A 17,912-nucleotide genomic window follows, 5' to 3' on the forward strand; every position below is an offset into this window, starting at 1 on the left:
GACTTCAGAGAGAGTGGGAGGACATGTGGCGGCTTCTACAGATTCAGAACGAGTCATGCCGAATCTGATCGGCCGAATCGATTAACCCATCTTTCATATTTGCATACACCCCAGGTTTGCTCAGTCGGTCAGTTAGAAAATGAATCCGGCTGCCACAGTTTCGTTCACCTAGGAGAATGAGAATAAGAGAATGACAGCCACTCGTTGGAGGCGATGGCCCAGCCGATGTTAAATGCTTCTGTTTTTCCGGTGTGGGGGAGCTGCGCATTGAAGGCGATAGCTTTGATGCAGGATCACCATTGGCTGCGTGACATTGCCGTATCTGTCAGGCCCAAGCCTTATACGCACTTAGTAGAGGTCTAGACGGCTCGATCTGCTGATGGCGTGTTCTCTGGTTCAAACCCGACCCCGGCTTCTCGACTGTTCTTGTCCAGGCTTGGAAAACCTGATAGTGCATTGTTATTCATGTACGGTAGCTATGTACCGAAAGGCGATCACAGTTCATTGGTCATTGTCAATATGCATATATTTCGCCTTGAATTATCCTCTTCGGACAATTCGATCATGTATTTGCCTCGATTGTTTGTGATCGATTGTTGCTTCCTCTTCCAGACGAAGACCACGTGTTCAGCACTCTGTTTCGACATAGTACCTGCTACGACGTATTGCCAGACAGTGGGAAGTTGGTAATGGTGGATTCGAGACTGGGGGTAAGTTGCTGTCGCGATAGAGCTTGTCTTTTCCCCATTTAAGAACTGACTTACTTCTGTTGGCTCACCATAGCGGTTTCTTACAGACTGTGATTGCCGCATTGTGTACGTTCTTAGTTGAAAAACGCTGCACCGCTCCACTCGAGAGAGGACGTTACGGTGAGAGAAGTACTTTTTGACTTGGTCTGCGGGACAATTTCTCGCCAGGGTTCTGGCTGATGGAGGATGTTGGTTTGGACTCTTCGAAGGATTCTTGAGGGACCTCTATATGTCCGTACTCTGAAGCAAGCAGGCTGCTCTTGCACTCACACCGGACTCGCTTGGCATTGATGTGTACCGTGTCTCAGAAACAAGAATTCAAGACGCAAGCACAGTGATTGAGATAACCAACCCATAAATTTCCACTCGCTTTCGGCTCCACACCTCTGGTGACCGAGAGGCTGCTGCGGTGGGATGTGCAGGGGTTGGTATTGTGCTAAGTCACCGGGCGGAAGTATCCTTACTTGACTGGATACCTGTTGATAGTCGCCTCTGTGCGGTTCGTCTGACAACGTCTGTGAAGGAGTCTCACAAGCGGCAAGTTGATCGCCGTCTATTTGTCGTGTCCGCTTACGTCTCAACTAATTGTAGCTCGGACGCCGCCAAAGACAGGTTTTACGACGCCCTGAATCCCCTGTTGCGGCGAACTAGAAGCTCAGACATTGTGGTGGTTGCCAGAGATATGGCTTGGATGGTACTGAAGGAAATCAGCTATTAAGCCATTAGGTAGAAGTGCCACGAATCTGGTTTGAAGAACAGATGCATAGGAGTGACGGAAAGCAATCCTTCTCACTAGATCAGTCGCTAAGGTACTTGTTCTATTGGTAGAAGTGGGTGGTTCTAGTCCATTCCTTCGATTCAGTCGAACGAAACAACTGGGGTTCCGAAAATAAGGTGAAGGCACCATCCAGCGGTTCCCGACAAATGTTGTTGTTCAGTTGATGATTGGAATATTCGCCGAACCCAGCAATTTTGTGGCAATTGTTCGCATTAAATTGCGTTAAGCTCCCTTCCCATCTAAAATCTGAGACCTAATCGTGTGCATATCTTCACCTCGGTTCTATGGCGGTATTCAAACTTGCAACGATGCATAACGTGTTTCATCAGCCATCGCTTGGTGACATCTGCTGGATCGACTGCACACCGCTGAGTGAGCAAGTGAAAACAGGCTACCATTGATGTCTCCCGTCTTCACCGTTCCAGTTCTTCGCCGGTTCTTCGACCCCGTTGTTTCGTGAGTCGGTCCCTAAGAGTGATAGCTCCATTCGCTAGTCATTTCAAAATGCTTCTGAAACAAGCTGAACAATAGATTGCTTCCTATTGATGAATGTTGTATAGTTGAAGCGAGGAGGCATCATGCATCATGCTGCCCTCTCTATTCGGATTACGCACCTATAATGGTCCAGAGACTGCCTTACGTAGCTATTGTTTTGAGCTAAAGGATCTCTGCTCAATAGACAATCTTTGATTGCGCCGTGGAACACCCGTCGAACAAATCGACAAAACAGGGCAACTCATCCCTGTTTCAGAGATTAGAGAGCTATGGTTCGTTGACGTCATGTAACCCCTTCTGGTGACAGCTAATGGAAATCAATATGTCGTAATGATGACAGGATACCTGTTGCGGCGGTTCGAGGCGGCAGTCATACCAAATGAACCGGCGAAGACGATCAGTGGAGTAGTCATGCTTCACATCGTGGCCAACCACGGGTTGCCAAAAACGATCCTAACGGGCTTGCTTTGAGGGTGAAGAACTCGGGACTTGCTTGCAGCAGCTGGGTATCAAGCGGCTAGGGATAGTACCCTACCAACCACAGACAACTTACCTAACTGAACTCAATAACCGAACTATTAAGGAGTGGCTGGCGGCCAAAGGAGTGACTGGGAAGTGAAGCTGCCGATGGTGTTGCTGGCACGTCGTGCTTTCAACCACAGGCAAGTCTCCGTTCATGCTGATGTACGGTTGATATCCGAGCCTTCCAGTTGATCAGAAAATTCAGTTATGGACGACAGCACACATGGCTTCGGAAGAGCTAGGAGAGGAAAGGAGGAGAGCTCGATAAAACTCGACCACCGTTCAATAAAGGACTAGACAGAGGACGGCAGGTAGGAATGCACGCCAAAGTTCAATTCTGACTACTGAAGCTTTTTGTTTCACCCTCCGGAGTCGCGCAGCTAGTCGACTGCAGCAAGTCGACGATGGTCTCCACTTCCAAACAAGGGCTCGCAGTTAATGTAGCAATCGCAGCATTAAGTTGATGAAATCATCTTCATCACCAGATACAGCCAACGAGTGTTAACACCGAATTTCGTTGTCGTATAATCGTGAAGTTTACCCCATTATATTTACGGCCTTTAAGTGGGGAAACAAAAGAGTGGACGGAAAATCAAACCGGTGCTAGCGTACCTCAAGTATTATGAGGCGCCTACTTTTTGAAGCGCTCAACCAGGGAATCTGGATATTGATTAGCCGCCGTTCTCTGGAATATCTCCGACCAAGCATCGGAAGGAGGGAACCCATCGGACAAGACAGATTGCAGCAACAACACCTAAGATCTTCGTAAACGCCCTTCTGTCACGTCCCACGTTCTCTTCGCTGTTTAGGCCATTCTGAACGAGGCACAGAGGACATGCTATGTAGAGCATTTACAACCTTTAGTGCTTCTTGAATTGCAAGGGGTGTGTTCAAAGGCTGACCGTCCTGAAGCATGACTGTGCTCTTTGTAGATGCTAGGCGTATGCCGAAAGATGGTTTGATGGTGGTCAGTTTATTTAACAATGCCTTTGCTCTGTCTTGGCCTTCAAAGCTTAATTCGGCGTACACCAGATCGATAAGGTCCTCGCTAGCAACGATAGGACCATCCAGGTTTGAAAGACCCTCCAGTATTCGCTTCATTAGTTCATCAATGACTAAATGGGGAGAATGGATTTCTTCGCGGACACTGTTTTTTGACGGACAACCCTTAAAGAGCTCTCATGCACTCACATCCAGAAGTATGTGAATTTATGGACCGGATTCTGTTCACTAACTTCTGTGTTCAGCTTTTGTGGATAGAAGCACTGAACGATTTGGTAGAATCGCACACAACCTCCAATTCAAGAAGCACCGGGATTTCGTGTCACCTGTTCTGATGTATGATAGTGTCGAGATATGGTCGGTCATCCATTACGTGGTTGAAATACCGCTTGATGCTCATCAGCGGAGAGTTTGAGTACTGTCATAAGACGACGAAGAAGCACTGCGTTAGAAGCCTTGTTACAACTGGCGTCAAACTGACACCTCTGTGATTACCATATTCATTACAAGTACACTTTTTGGAGGTCAGAGCTGTTATCGACTCCTCTTTGAGTTGTCCTGAACAGTTTCCGGACCTCTCTGGGCATGTGGTCTAGTGGACAAGAGTTTGAACCCCCCAAAGGGTTTCGATTCCATTTCGCTCACCTGATAAGTCCCGATAAGGGTGACAACATTCTTGTGGCTGCGCTTTTTGAAATCCACCACATTTTTTCTAAAAATATCCAGGAATGTCTGTTTTCGAAAGGTGGCCTGATTTTCCTTTTTTTCGTCTGTGGAAAAAACACCTCGACACTACTACAGATTTGATTTTCACGAGGTGTTCTAATCATTCTTGAAGTATGCTTGTGCTAGGCGCGCCCCGCCTTCTGAGTCTGACCGCATGAAATCGGGATTTCTTATATGCAAATCATCTGCTCCTTTGACGTGCGCGAGGAACCTCCCTGTTTATTGGAACTTTTGGGACTGAATTTTCCAAATAAAACGCACGTGATTCGCCACGTGGAAGAGAAAATCAAGTGTAGCCGACCCTGAATCATGTGAAACTTCTGGTTTCTGTTCCACTTGTGTTTAGTCATGTGTACAAATACACCATTCACACGGATAGTCGACCTATAGCAATAACCGTAGGTGCGACAGCAATTTGGGCACACCAGATCGCAGCAAGTTCCTGTGCTTGTGCAAACACGGGAAAATCATGCTGATCCAAGGACGATCCTCTTTGGTAGCCAAAATCGAGCAGAGATTTCCAAAAGGTCTCAGATGGTGCTCTGGGGCGTTATTTGGACGGGAAGATCTGACTGACGACCCAGCGACCAGGAGCGTCATTGTGGCCCCTTGAGCATCTCTCAAGCGTAAATATGCTCGCCTATCCTGACGCGATGGCTCAGATGCGCTGATGAGTCGGTAACAGCACGTTTGCTTCGCATTTTAGATAACCGAAACGCAGGTTCCAGCAGGGGCTGATGAGCTTCAAGAACCATTATCAGCTGTAAGAGCCGCGTACTTATCGTACAGTGGTTGCAGCTACCAAGCACGCCGAAACTCGAACCCACAGCCTTCCCCATTGGCCAATCAGAACAGGATGATTTGGTTACGGTTCCAAAAACTTCGCAGCTGCTCATAAGAGGTTCCTTCTGCGGTAACACCCCCGAACAAGAACACCTTGGGGGAGGGGAGATGGGTATTTGGCTCTCCTGAGTGATCCCTTTCCCGATGAATCGCGTACTAAGCTGCAGCCAACCAGGAATTCTCCAGTCTAGCGGACTTTTATCGGGATGGCCTCTAGCGTTTGGAGTTAGGCGTGACCAAGTTACTGTCCATTTGGACGTAGCCAGCAAATACTATGACAATATACTCACACTGAATGAAAAACTGGCTCCTTTCTATTGGCTTTTTTGGAGATCAAACTGTACAGCAGGTTTCAAGTGCCGCTGGGGCCACCTGACGCGCGATTCAGCCGATCGGCACAACCAGGACGCTTGCTGGCTTGTTGCTGGGGTACTTCAGCAGACCCTCCACGTCGCTCATGCATGAAGACGTCCGAACGCGATAATGAAGTTCGTTCAGTATACACTGATGGAATAGTGGAAACATGCTAGCTACGCCCTTCATAGATCTGGGGTACAAATCTTAGTAACGTCAAGCCTCAGGAACCATGTGCGAATTTTGTTTGTCTATATATATTTCTACAAAACGGGTCGATTATATTGCGGAATATTGGTAGCTCAGATGCACTCATTAATCGTTCACTTGTTCACTGAAGTTCGGCAGCTTGTTTGCAAGCGGTCTAGGAGACCTCATTAGTGGGTATTTGGTTGGTTTCTGCATCTTCTCTGGTTGAGTTTATATTGTTTAGTTGTGGAGTACTCATCTCTGCTGTGATTGTTCAATGGTGTTTCCGGCTCTCTGGTTGGTTGCTGGTCCGTTGTAGACCTCTGTCACGTCATGGTCTGACTCCTTCTTATGTGATTGGTTCAGTGGACGCCGTCGTCTTCACTGTTTGTTTTGATTGGCCCATCCAATATATGTGGTGCAGTGTGGTGTGAAAATCCTTTGAGTCGATCGATTGCTCTGCTCGTTATATTGCATATTCAAATTGGCGAACAGACCAATAATTACTCGCGTAATCTTCTCATTTTGAATGAATTCGCTTTTAACGGGACGCTCATATGAATTCTTCTATGGTATTCTTCAACTGAACAAGAGCCGCCTCATGTTTCAATTGGTACGGTATTCGGATGTCGAAGTGTAGTTTCTTGGCAGAACCCACTGCACCCAAGATTGCTGAAAGTGTTCGACAGCTCACCATCGGTTTTGCCCTTCTCCTTCAGAGAGATTCAGCTGATTCTTCCCATGAGATTGAATGAGTGCGATTCTTGAATTGTCTGTGCTTTGGGTTCATGTGGTTGAACTCAGGGACTGCGCCTAGCTAATGAACCTCAAGAAGAACGAAACCAGTCACAGACCTCATAAGCAGTTTGTTTCGTCAGGGAGCCAGGATCATATTTTGTCTCCATTCACTAACCGTCATGCCACTCTCTGTTATATGACCACTGTGTTTTTCTAACCTCAAGGCCGTCCGCGCTATCCGCGTCCTGCTGGAGAATGGTGTCCAAGCTGCTCCGATTTGGCACGCACCAACACATTCTGTCACGGGTTTGTTCTCCCAGGAGTTGGCATTACATCTGCTGGCCTCCTTGTACTCATCGATCACCCTAGCGGACTCGTCAAATCAGGACACGGTGTTGGGTGATTCGGGAACCCAAGCAAAGTCGCCAGCAGCACACAACAACCAGTTGACAGATGGTTTGCGAATGTGGGGCACAAGGCGTTTGTGCGAAGTTCTACGTGAGTCGGCCATACATAGCTCATGTTCATTTTTCGAGTTCCAATGCTCTTTTCCCCTTTCTGGTGAAAACCCGTTCAGTGTTACCCGGGAACGTCAAAGTTGAAGATATCCCCGGATTCACCAAATCACATATTTGGACTTTTAAGACAAAAATTTTTGAAAATTGATCGATTTTCGGAGAATGATGTTCTACCAAATTCGGATTCTTCGTCAGCTTTTGGAAATTGTGAGGCGAATTGAGTATCTGACCGGTCTCTGCTAAACTACTTTGGTCCCGGTTACAGGCCAAAACAGGTAAAGACGATGTGACCCCTCTTGTGGGACTCTTTAGAGGTTTTTTAATGATCGATGCGCACTAGCATGTGGAAGTTTTCAGGAATTGTGACTGGTTTCCATCGTGGGTCCATCTCTAATGGATGGAATTCAACCGTTTTCGTTCGGTAGTAGCAGACCTAATCGGAACTTGAGCTCCGATGTTTCAGCAAGACAGTGAATTGGTTCACGTCCAGGGCTTGTTCTATTCCTTGAGGAAATCAGTTTGGTCAACTTGTTGTCGTGGTCCTCATCCGACTGGGGCTCTGTGTGGCAAACTGGAAAGACGATTGCACAGAGACACAAATCCCTCTGACTTCAGAACTAACTTGTTGACGTGCGTGCTGTCAGTTTCTTTTCAGCTTGTGTGATTGAACATTTGAATGCGTAGTCACCGTAAACAGCTCGAGGTAGGCTAGCACCAGATCCCCTGTCTTGTGCACTATTTCACTTCAAGATTTCGAATATCATTAAGTAGACTGTATGATCGTAGGGTAGTGTCTGTCTCTGCTAATGATGACAGAAGTAGGGACTACTGCGAAATGGAGATTGAGAAGTGTCGCTCATCCACGCAGTCATGAAAAAACGACAACTTGGTTTTTAGAGGGTTAACAGGGAAACCTTCTGAGACTATGACGAAAATCTCTCACGATGGAATGATGCCATGTCATAATTCTGTCCTACTTGTTTCTCATTTTTCGTCAATCTTCCACTTTTCAACCACTCAGCACCATTCGCTATGAATGAATGAGGCTACGATGAAAATGTTGTTGGTATTAAAGTTTGTATATTCATATATTTTCCTTCTACTCTTCTTATGAAATGGGGGCAAGACGCTCGGGAGGAATTTCATCAACCTGTCATGGACCTCCAGTGAGTAGTTGTCGCATCGGGAGCCAGTCGACAGATGATCACACGAGCTTAGTCCGAGCTGTGTGAGGATATGATGCTGATCAGCCGTCCGTGTATGGTGGTCGGCCGTTGTCCAGAAGGTTGCGACTTCCATCCTTCCTCAAGGTTCTCCATGTGCACATTGGTGTTTGTTCCTACTGAGGATCGCTTCTACAGAGTTTATTCAATTGCTTGCATAATCATCTAATAATTTTTAACTCTCAAAACGTGGTTTTTCTCTAAACGTAAGCAAAGCAAGCGATGCTGGACATGTTATGAAGAGGTGAACGAAGGGTTCGGACATCTTGAACATATAGCCATATTTACTGGGAACCCATGTACATAAGACACCGAGAGCGGGACTCGAAACCATGACCTCTCACTCGCCGCACGAGTACACCATTGCCTGGTTTACCGCATCATACGTATGCACTTAGATTCCATATTGATTCACCACACATCTGTCTAATGGAATCTTGAGTTCTCGTTTGTCCTCACAGACCTCTTCAAGAGTGATCACACCGAAAGACAATCCGAATACATCAGTTTCCTCGTGGTTTCCCATTCTTGTACTTTCCATCTGTGTTTTCTACTAAAAAAAAACAAGCAGTTGGCTGCTATACGAAATCGCTTGATGGGCTTTGTTGCATTCCAGGTGTTTTCCATACGGAACATGATCACGGAATGTGCCTACTTGATCCTTTCGACGTCGACGTGATTGTGTCTCCCCAGACTCGGCTGCGTAAAGCACTTTCTCGACTGCTTCATCGCAAAAGTAAACTGAATTCGTACGCTTCGCCGCAACACAGTGCCTTCCCAGATGCGCTGAGTCAAAGAAGCCAACAGCCGGTGCAACACCATTCGGTTGACTGTAACAGCGATGCAGCCGAATGTTGCTTTGCCATGGATGAGGCGAATTCAAGCAATGGGATGAAACACCATCAGCCACTGCAACAGGTAGCATCCACCCCGGTCAGTGTTAGATCGCTTTCCGATTCGACAAAAGCGTCTTCTCACTTTCCCATTGCCGCCAACGATATCTTCTCGCCCACACATCTGATGGTGATGGATCCAACTAGTGGGAACGTGCTGGGTGTTCTTGGACCAGACCGCCTGCTCGCCTATCTGAGACTGCGCTTGGATGAATTGCCCTATTCAACACAAATGCTAGTAAGTCTTCAAGCAATTAATCTGCCTTTCAAGGAGGCTATTAAAATGGCTCTGGTTAGTGGGCGTTTTCTTTTAGATTGCAACAGTTGGTATTGCTGCAGGTGCACGCTGGTTCGTCGGTTAGTAATGCCACATGTATTAATAATAAAAGTGATAATTCAGCTGTAACACGCTTTTGGTGCCTATCTGCCATGCCACCCCCGTAAGTTCTAGGGCTGAGATACTGCCAGGTTGCCCAAGCCTTTACAGGAGTGACCGATAAGCAGAGATTGTTCTGGAACCACGGAACTTCTGGTGAGTAAATTCGCGCTTTAAACACTGAGTCATCTCGAGCCACATCCCATCTGTCTTGTTTCACCGTTGAGGTGAGTTTGGAGATTCGAACTTTGGGCTTTCGACTCTGTCAATATCTTCTCTTGCAGATGAGTAATCCGCCTGCCCGGTCATAACTTTTCTTCCTATTATTTGTAGCTTCGTCCTCTCAGATTCCTTTAGGATCGGCTCAGTTGTTCAGTCACTGTGGCATCAGAGAGCGCATATATACAGTCTCGAACTATATTGTTGCTCTCCTCTCTCTCCGGGACAGGAATCGCACAGTGACAAGCATCGCCTGACTTTGCTACGAACGCATTGGTTCGTTGTTATAGCACTCGACAGCGCGTCTCGGTACGAACTCGATGCTGTCACCGACCTTGGCCGCAGTAAATTTTTTCAGGGGCACACCGAAAGTAGGAAGCAGCTTGCTCAGCTCATTGCACAAAGCAATGCACGAAAAATGGCGAAAAATTGTGCTGAGCTGGCTGGTATTCAGTCCTCACATAGAGTACTAGTATGCCTTTACTGATTCTGATCGACAACTTTTGGATATTTGGCATCATTCTGACAGAAAGGTAATTTTGGAGCGTGAGTTGAGAACCCGCCTCGGAGTGAAGATCGTGTGCATCCAGTTAATGTATGAAAGTTCACTGCACCACACCTACGCTGTTTGACGACTCATGAGTCTAGTAGTGTGTCAAACTTATGACACCTGGGGTCTACTTATTGACTACCGATCGGCTGGCCGTTTGTCTCGCCGCGGAGTTTGGCCGTTGACTTGCAAACACAATTTGGGGGTGAATTTTCAGTGCACTGTTGGGTTCGTGCACGCAGGTGACGTCGCCTCGAATGGCGAGGAAGCGTCCGCAAATCAGTCAACAGCTATTCCTAGGCCTACATCTTGTTCAAGCAATTTTCCGACGATCATCCTGTAAGATCTTGTGAGATTTACCCAGTTTCCGTATGGGATATCTTACGGAACAGGCTCATCTACTTCGAACTGAGAGATACTCACTGAGGCAAACTCTTTCAAATTGTCAATCGATGAAAAGTGATGTCGTTAAATGCCAATCACCACTAGGCGTTCCTTCAAACCAATATAGCGTATAGGTTCGAATAATTCTTTACAATAGACCTAGGAGTGTGTAAGGCTGCCCCACTTAGACAGTGGGACTTTAGTTGGCTTTCCGTGGTTACATGACTTTTGACATTAGGAAGTCTCTCTTGTGGTTCTATCTCATCTGTTTGCATTCTGGGGATCTTTTCCAGAGGAACCCCGCCAGAAAATTAACCATTGCCACCCAAAAAAGATCAGAAAAAAGAGGATATGAAATTTGTACTTATTGAATAGGGTGGCACTGGGACATGTCATTAATAATTTGCATAAAAAAGGTCCGTTTTTCGGTAACTTTGCCTCAAAACAACTAGCTGTCCACTAAAGATCCGTGTCTGTTGCATTGGCGTTTATTCTGCATCTTGTAGACTGTTGGAGTCTGCAAAAGCTGCCAGGCGCAAACTTCGCGAAGAAAGTTCTTCCAGTCAACAGCGACCGTGTGGCTAACAGATGCTATCTCTGAGCAGAATTTAATTTTTGCCAAAGTTTTGGGACCAGCAATAAATGAATAGAATTACCGTCCTAAACTCCATCCTAGACCGCTCCAACTAAGTTCCCTTTCGAAGACCGATTTCTAGCCGACACTGTCAGGCATTACACCTCCACCTGTCAGAAACAGTTGGAGGTGTCATTTGGTGTCCATTGTTGCATAAACGTTGCTGATGGATCACTCCGTGGCTTTGCAAGAAACATATTGCCGTCTCGTTGTCATGAACAAGAGTTGAAAGCGTCAGAAAGTTCATTCAAGGTTTTACGTCCGAAGAGCACAAAATGAGCCGAGATGCGGTGGGGAATTGTTTTCATCAAAACTAGGTCAAGGTTGTGTGCGTATATTAAATTGGAGCTGGCACAAAGTGGCGGGGCTTATCTGGAAAAGATCCCATTCTAGACATCAAGTAGCACTTCACACACTGCTAATTTTAGAGGATAACCAAGATTAGACTGATCAGTTTCCTAATTTCCCGTTTGATCAGGTACTCGAGAAACTGCGCCAGCTTTTCGTTTTTTCATCTATAAGTGTACTAACGCCAATCTCCTTCATTCTTACTACGAAGACAGGATGACTTGAACCCGAATATCGTGTTTAAATGAGAATATTTGCTGGGAAAACTGGCGATTTTATCCGTGGTTGACTAGTTCGAGCCCCGGTATTGCCGAAGTAACCAAGGGATGGGTGGCCGTTAGCGAAACAGAGCTTATGCTGTTTCGAATGCAATGACTTATTGCTTCCTTATTTTTAGACGCAGCGTGCAACTGAAAGACTATTCCGGCTCAATCCCCGCGCATCCCACGCGTTGCGTGGTGACTGTGCCGTAGCTGGATGATTCACGTGACCTTGACTTCGAGTCCACTACATCGGCATCAAGCTGGAGCTGAACTCAATCATTTTGCTTATCCTGCTTCATTATTTTGGGAAAACAGGTGCTCGTGGTTGTCACATTCAGCTTCGCAATCGGTTTAAGCCCCGACAACAGCTGTCGGTGCAGTTGCTGGGACGGCGGTTTTTATAATGCACTTATGCTCTGTTTCGAAACGCATCAGGTCCCTTCTGGCCACGGTCATCCACACGTGTTTACTTCGGGCTGTATGCACGCACGTACGCACGCTTTGCATCGTAGTGTTCTGGACGTGCGTGCGTGCGTGTGCGCGCGCGCAATACATGCACTTTGTTCATCGGTTCGTTCTCATAAAAATTTGGTACTTCTTTGGTGACCCGTTTTTTTATCGGGCTTTGTCTATGCTACACGTCCATTGAGGGCTTCTATCTAAACAACTCGGTCCGGTGCAATCATACGCATGGGGGGTTCTGTCAGTCATCGTGTGACGTGTGGTCCTCTCTTGTTTGGTTGACTTTTTTCGCTTACACATGATGATGATACGACTACTGGTGGTAGACGTTTGTCGATGCTCCACATTATGGCGAATGGCTACTGTGACAGATGGAGTGGGCATCACCCCCACGGGTTGCTCACGAACATGAGTCCAAGGCTGAGTCCGCACAATGTTCTTGCATCTGAGTGGTGTCGGCGAATCCGTAACGAGGCAGTTAGAAAGCGTGTTTTCGGTTGTGCAACGGGTACTTTCATTGAAGATTGTGACCAGCGCCAGAAGCTGCGTTGGTTGGGACATGTGTTAGTATGCCGAACCATCGTTTGCCGAAGAGAGTGCTGTTTTCCATGCCCAACTCAGAGTGGCGTAAACAGAGAGCTGGTCAACCCTTGACTTGGCAGAGGAGATTACGAAACACCTGGGTGCTGTCAGTGCTACTCGTTTTCCGGGATGGGGACCGCGTGATCCTCACTGTGCCTGGTTGGAGACACTACAATCTGTGGCTGCCAACCGATGTCAGTGGCGTTCTTGTTGTCAGTTTCTATCCAGATTGCCTGAGTGAATGTCTGGAGGTGTAGGCACCTCGCAATGATTGTGGTAAGCTAGCACTAAGTCCCTCCCCCGTCCATCTTTATTCTTTTCTTTATAATAAGGCTTTCAAGTAAGTCATGGTTGTACGGCAGCGAAGCATCGGTGTTGAGCACTGATGTCATGGTGTCGATGATGATGATGACTTGCCTCTGATGATGAGGCTATCGATGGGTCAACTTAACTTTACAAGCCTTGGGCTGTGATTATCGATTAGCATGAAACAAGCATCGAGTAAAAACCACCATTTGACGAAAGTGTTAGAGCTGTGTTGTTTTTGCAACGTCTGGTTTGGTTAAGAAAGCACGCACAAGATGAGGTGGAAAAAATCATGAACCTGGATTAGTTGTGAGAGTCGTTGATATTCCGGTTGAGATTAGAAGACGGGAAACATGAGGCTACAGATTTATGTCCATGGCGTGAAACGGAAAGGATCTGAGGCAGAGTTGGTTTGTCCTTACCAAAACAGAGGCAATAGGGAAACGAGGTGTCCTTGAAAATTCAGTTTGAGGCTTTCAGGAACTTGTTTTTAAGAAGGAGGAGAACCCCTGTTGTGAGGACCAGTGACCCGTAATAATCAGAATAATCAACTAAGTGGGTTTTCAGATAAATGAACAGATAACTGTTCTTCTGCACCACCTGTGTACTTGCCTCCACAAGTGCGCGGTTTAAGGCGGGCAAGCAACCCTTTGAGGGCAGCAGACGGGACAGAGACCTGATCTGGAGGCGTGACTTGTGTCACACTTCGGAGGCGATGACCTACGCTCCCGGAATTCGAGTCGGCTATATGGTCTCGTTGGCCCAGCTCGAGGTGGCTCTGTGGTTTGGGTGAGAATTTACTGACCGGACGGTTCAAGTCCCACCTCGGTATATCGACTATTCCTGTCCAGATGGCTTGGGCACCCTGGTAGTATCTCAGCCCACGTGCTTCCTTCGGCTGGTGGCATGGTAGGTATGCACCGAAAGAGTCTTACAGCTCAACGATTATTATATGATTTTTATTACTTCTCGTCGGTCGGAAAGCAAGACAGCGATGCAATATTCCATCGTAAACGAATTGGGATTCACAGTCCACTCCATGTTCATTCGGTCTCAATATCCAAAGTGCTTAGGAAGCAGATCCCTCTGGAAGAGGGTTTCTCTCGATTGTCGGTTTTTAATGATGCACGGTTGCCTAACCGAAAACCAACGCTTCGATGGAATTCAAGTTGGGCCATCATCGGCGTGCTTTTCACGCAAGGAGCTCCGTCTGCAAAAACTCCGCACATATCCCTCAGGAAAGAGCTCCTTGGTTTGCTGTTTACGCTTTCCCACTATCTCTTATCCTCCCTCATTTGAGGTGTATGGATTATCATGCTGGCTCTGTCACAGCAACAGAATCTATGCAATACCCCCATCCAATTCCGCTCGCTAACGAGGAGATGGCGCTTCGCTGCAAACTTCATCAACGGTAAGACATTAAGCCTCCGGGAAGTGTTGCTACTTCTGACAGTATTACTGTAGAATACTTCGATGTATTCGGAAAGGCCCACTTGAGTGATGCGCAAGATCACAAACCAGAAATTGTGGATTCTTGAGGTTTATCAAAAGGTGCGGTACTACATGTATGAAATACTGCAATAAAAGGGGTACAAACCTCGAATTATGGGGGTTTCCGTCTAAACTGTTGCACGAAGTAGTGCAAGTCCAAAGAGAGCCTGAAGAAGATGGAAAATCAATCTTAGTTTGCGACACACGCCTGGGCACAGCACATGGTAACGCGAAATGGTCAAAAAGCGCGCGTAAAAGATGGTCGACCAAATTGGTTCGACAAGTCAAGAGTTAAGTGTTCATGAGGGGTTCCAAATGCATATCGCGTCGACGCAGTAAACAGCAGCAGACAAGGGAAGAGTTTCACCAGGGGGAAGAAAATCCAATTGCTTTCAACGAGGAACTACTTTCTCTTCAAAATCACGGAACGAAACGGACTTTTGGCTATTCATTCATTTCCTCTGCTTATCTTTGGGCACTTTACTGGCGTTGGTTAATGCAAAAAACGCCACAGACAGCTGTAGTCACATGAATTATCTGTATCGTAGCAAACTGGCTAACCTAGTTGTAAGGATTGCCTCAGCGGTGGTCTGTTCGCTTCTACCAATCAACATAGATGTGCGAGATTGCGTAATAAACGTGCAATCGGGCGGTTGTCAGGCTGGAAATTTGTACTTATCCTCGGAATGAAAATGGTTCAACTCAGCAAAAGTGGAGGAAGTTTTCGATGAGATATCGTTTAGCTACTAATCAGCAAACAACCTTTTGGGAACTCTGCAAATAATCAATAGGAGTTTCGTTAGAAAATGATGAAGCAGCGTGTCCTCTTTCTGTGATGTTCTTTCAATGTACACTTCAGATTCGTACTGCACACTAGATTGATGGGGATAACAGTGGGCTCTCCACTGACTTATTTTCGGAAAAAATAGAATATCGCCAACCCCAACAGTTAAAGGTTCATTTGTCAATCCGTTTTCAAGACGCTGTTCGTTACGTAACTTTGACTAACCATTACCCCATGCCCTGTCAACACTAACGCAGCTTAGTTCGTCCTTTGTTCACGAGAGCAAGTACGATACGTCCGGATAACACTGAAGGGAGTGAATAGATACTCAAAATAACCGTTCTGGTGCCATGCCATCCGAAGGGAGTACGACGGCTGAAATACTGTCATGTTGCCCAAGCTGAGATAGAAGCAGTCGATAAGCAGAGATTGGTTTCGAACCACAGACCTTCCGATGAATAAATTCGTGCTTTGATCACTGGGACATCTCGGTTTTAAGTTTACTGTCAACACAGTCAAAGCAACGATTGCCCGACTAGTTTCATTGAAAAAAGCACGACAGCCAATGCTGGTCGTGGAGTAGAAACGTGTCTTTACATAACTTCCTTTTGGAGGACTTTGCAGCTGAAATAGTGCACCGTATGCGAAAATGCTCCCTGCAGCTTTCGCCTTCAGGTTCCACCTAACGAAGTCAGTTTCAATAAGAAAAATGGTCAAATTTAACCCATACGAGGCCGAATTTATGCTTATGTCCTTCATCTGTTGCTTTGCAGCAGTTATGTTTATCATACAACTAGGCATTTGGCAGAACAAGTTGGGAAGCGCAATTTGGGCTGGCTTGAAGCAAGTCTGACGAACAATGTTTCTAGCACTACTCCGGCTCATTTGATCGAATCCAAACACCAAGTAAATGTGATTTCCGCCTTCAAAATAATCTGCAAGTGGATCAACCAGAGACATGTTGTGGCTACAGGTCTAGAAACCCCATGCTCTACGTGCAAACACTAAACTTGGCACCGTCCCCCGAACGAACAACTGTCCAACCATCTTCACAGAGAAAAAATATTTCAGCTGTAGCACCCTTTCGGTACCACCCGAAGGCTGCACGAGGGCTGGGATACTGCCAGGTTGCCCAAGCCTAGACAGGGGAAGTCGAGACGCGGAGGTCGGATTCGAACCATGGACCTTCCGATCAGTAAATTCGCACTCTAACCACTTGAGCCATCTGTTCACAGAGCGATAACCTGACCATAACGCTCGACTTAGATTGGACGCTGTTCCTTCAGATATTTTTGCTTGAACCATGTCAGTGAAATCTCCGTGTATTTCCAAACCATATTCAACGTCTTTATTGGTGGTCGTTCAACAAATGGCTGGCAGAACAGCACAGGCTTTCGACCAATCACATGACAGTCCGTCCTGTGGTGAACACAATTACCGTAAAACATTCTGTATTGTAGTGGCCCGATGTGTTGTGAGAATAAACTTTGGTGCATTTAGAAGTGATTGTCTGGGAGAGAATTCACTGTACGCTCAAATAAATGCCAACGTCCCACGCTGTGTTGTCTAGCCTATGCAGATTCGCGGATTCGCCAGTCATCTTTGAGTACACGATCTAATTTCGCCATTTGTTCTACGAGACTAGCTGCACCCGTACCAGGCAGAGGGGTTCGTCGTTCCCTGGCTATTCGCCGGTAACCAATATGCTATCACCGTTCGTTTCGTTACATAGACTCACAGCTCGTTGGTAGCCGTGTTCCGGACAAAGGTGATTCGGCAAGTTAACACTTTGGTGGTTGGTATGTGGACGCTGCAGGGTCTCCAGAACCCTGGTGTTCAAATAGCCTGTGAAGAAAACCTTGTCGATCTGGAATACGCAGACGACATCATTATCATCTTCGAAGAGGAGGGAGAGGCGCAAGTATTCTTGAATGAACTGATCAAAGTCCTTTGGTATGCACTGTGGACCTACGAAGTGTAAGGTGATGCTCGTGGACGTGCAGTCACTGAACGCGCCACTCCAGGGAGAGGTATTGGAAGTTGTGGAGCGTTTTACATATCTTGGAAGCTGTATTAGTTCTGATTGTAGTATGACAGATGAGGTGAATGCACGAATCTGCAAGGCTCGAGTCGCGTTTGCTAATTTGATGCACCTATGGTGTCAGAATGGTTTATCCCTGAATCCGAAGTGACGTGTGTATCAAGCTACAGTACGGGCTGTCTTGTTGTATGGCTGTGAGACTTGGCCTATTCGAGCAGCGGACCTGAGACGTCTTCAGGTGTTCGACAGTCGCTGTCTCAGAACCATAGCTCGTGTGAGTTGGTGTCGGCGAATCCGTAACGAGGCAGTTAGAAAGCGGGTTTTCGGTTGTGTAACGGGTACTTCCACTAAAGAATGTGTTTAGCACCAGAAGCTGCGTTGGTTGGGACATGTGTTACGTATGCCGAACGATCGTTTGCCGAAGAGAGTACTGTTTTCCATG

General features: G+C 46.7%; 1 protein-coding gene across 1 annotated transcript in view; it reads left to right on the plus strand.

Moving 5' to 3' along the window:
* The window catches only part of T265_05226 (hypothetical protein), a gene marked incomplete at both ends in the record, with an annotated part of 81,974 nt that overhangs the window by 42,638 nt on the left and 21,424 nt on the right, over positions 1–17,912 (plus strand). Inside the window, 3 exons of the mRNA XM_009170181.1 lie at positions 613–710; positions 6,621–6,894; positions 8,754–9,268. Coding sequence (XP_009168445.1) covers positions 613–710; positions 6,621–6,894; positions 8,754–9,268 — 887 coding nt within the window. The remainder of the gene's footprint in view (positions 1–612; positions 711–6,620; positions 6,895–8,753; positions 9,269–17,912) is intronic.

This window comes from Opisthorchis viverrini, assembly GCF_000715545.1.
Source record: "Opisthorchis viverrini unplaced genomic scaffold opera_v5_95, whole genome shotgun sequence".
Taxonomy (NCBI): Eukaryota; Metazoa; Platyhelminthes; class Trematoda; order Opisthorchiida; family Opisthorchiidae; genus Opisthorchis; species Opisthorchis viverrini.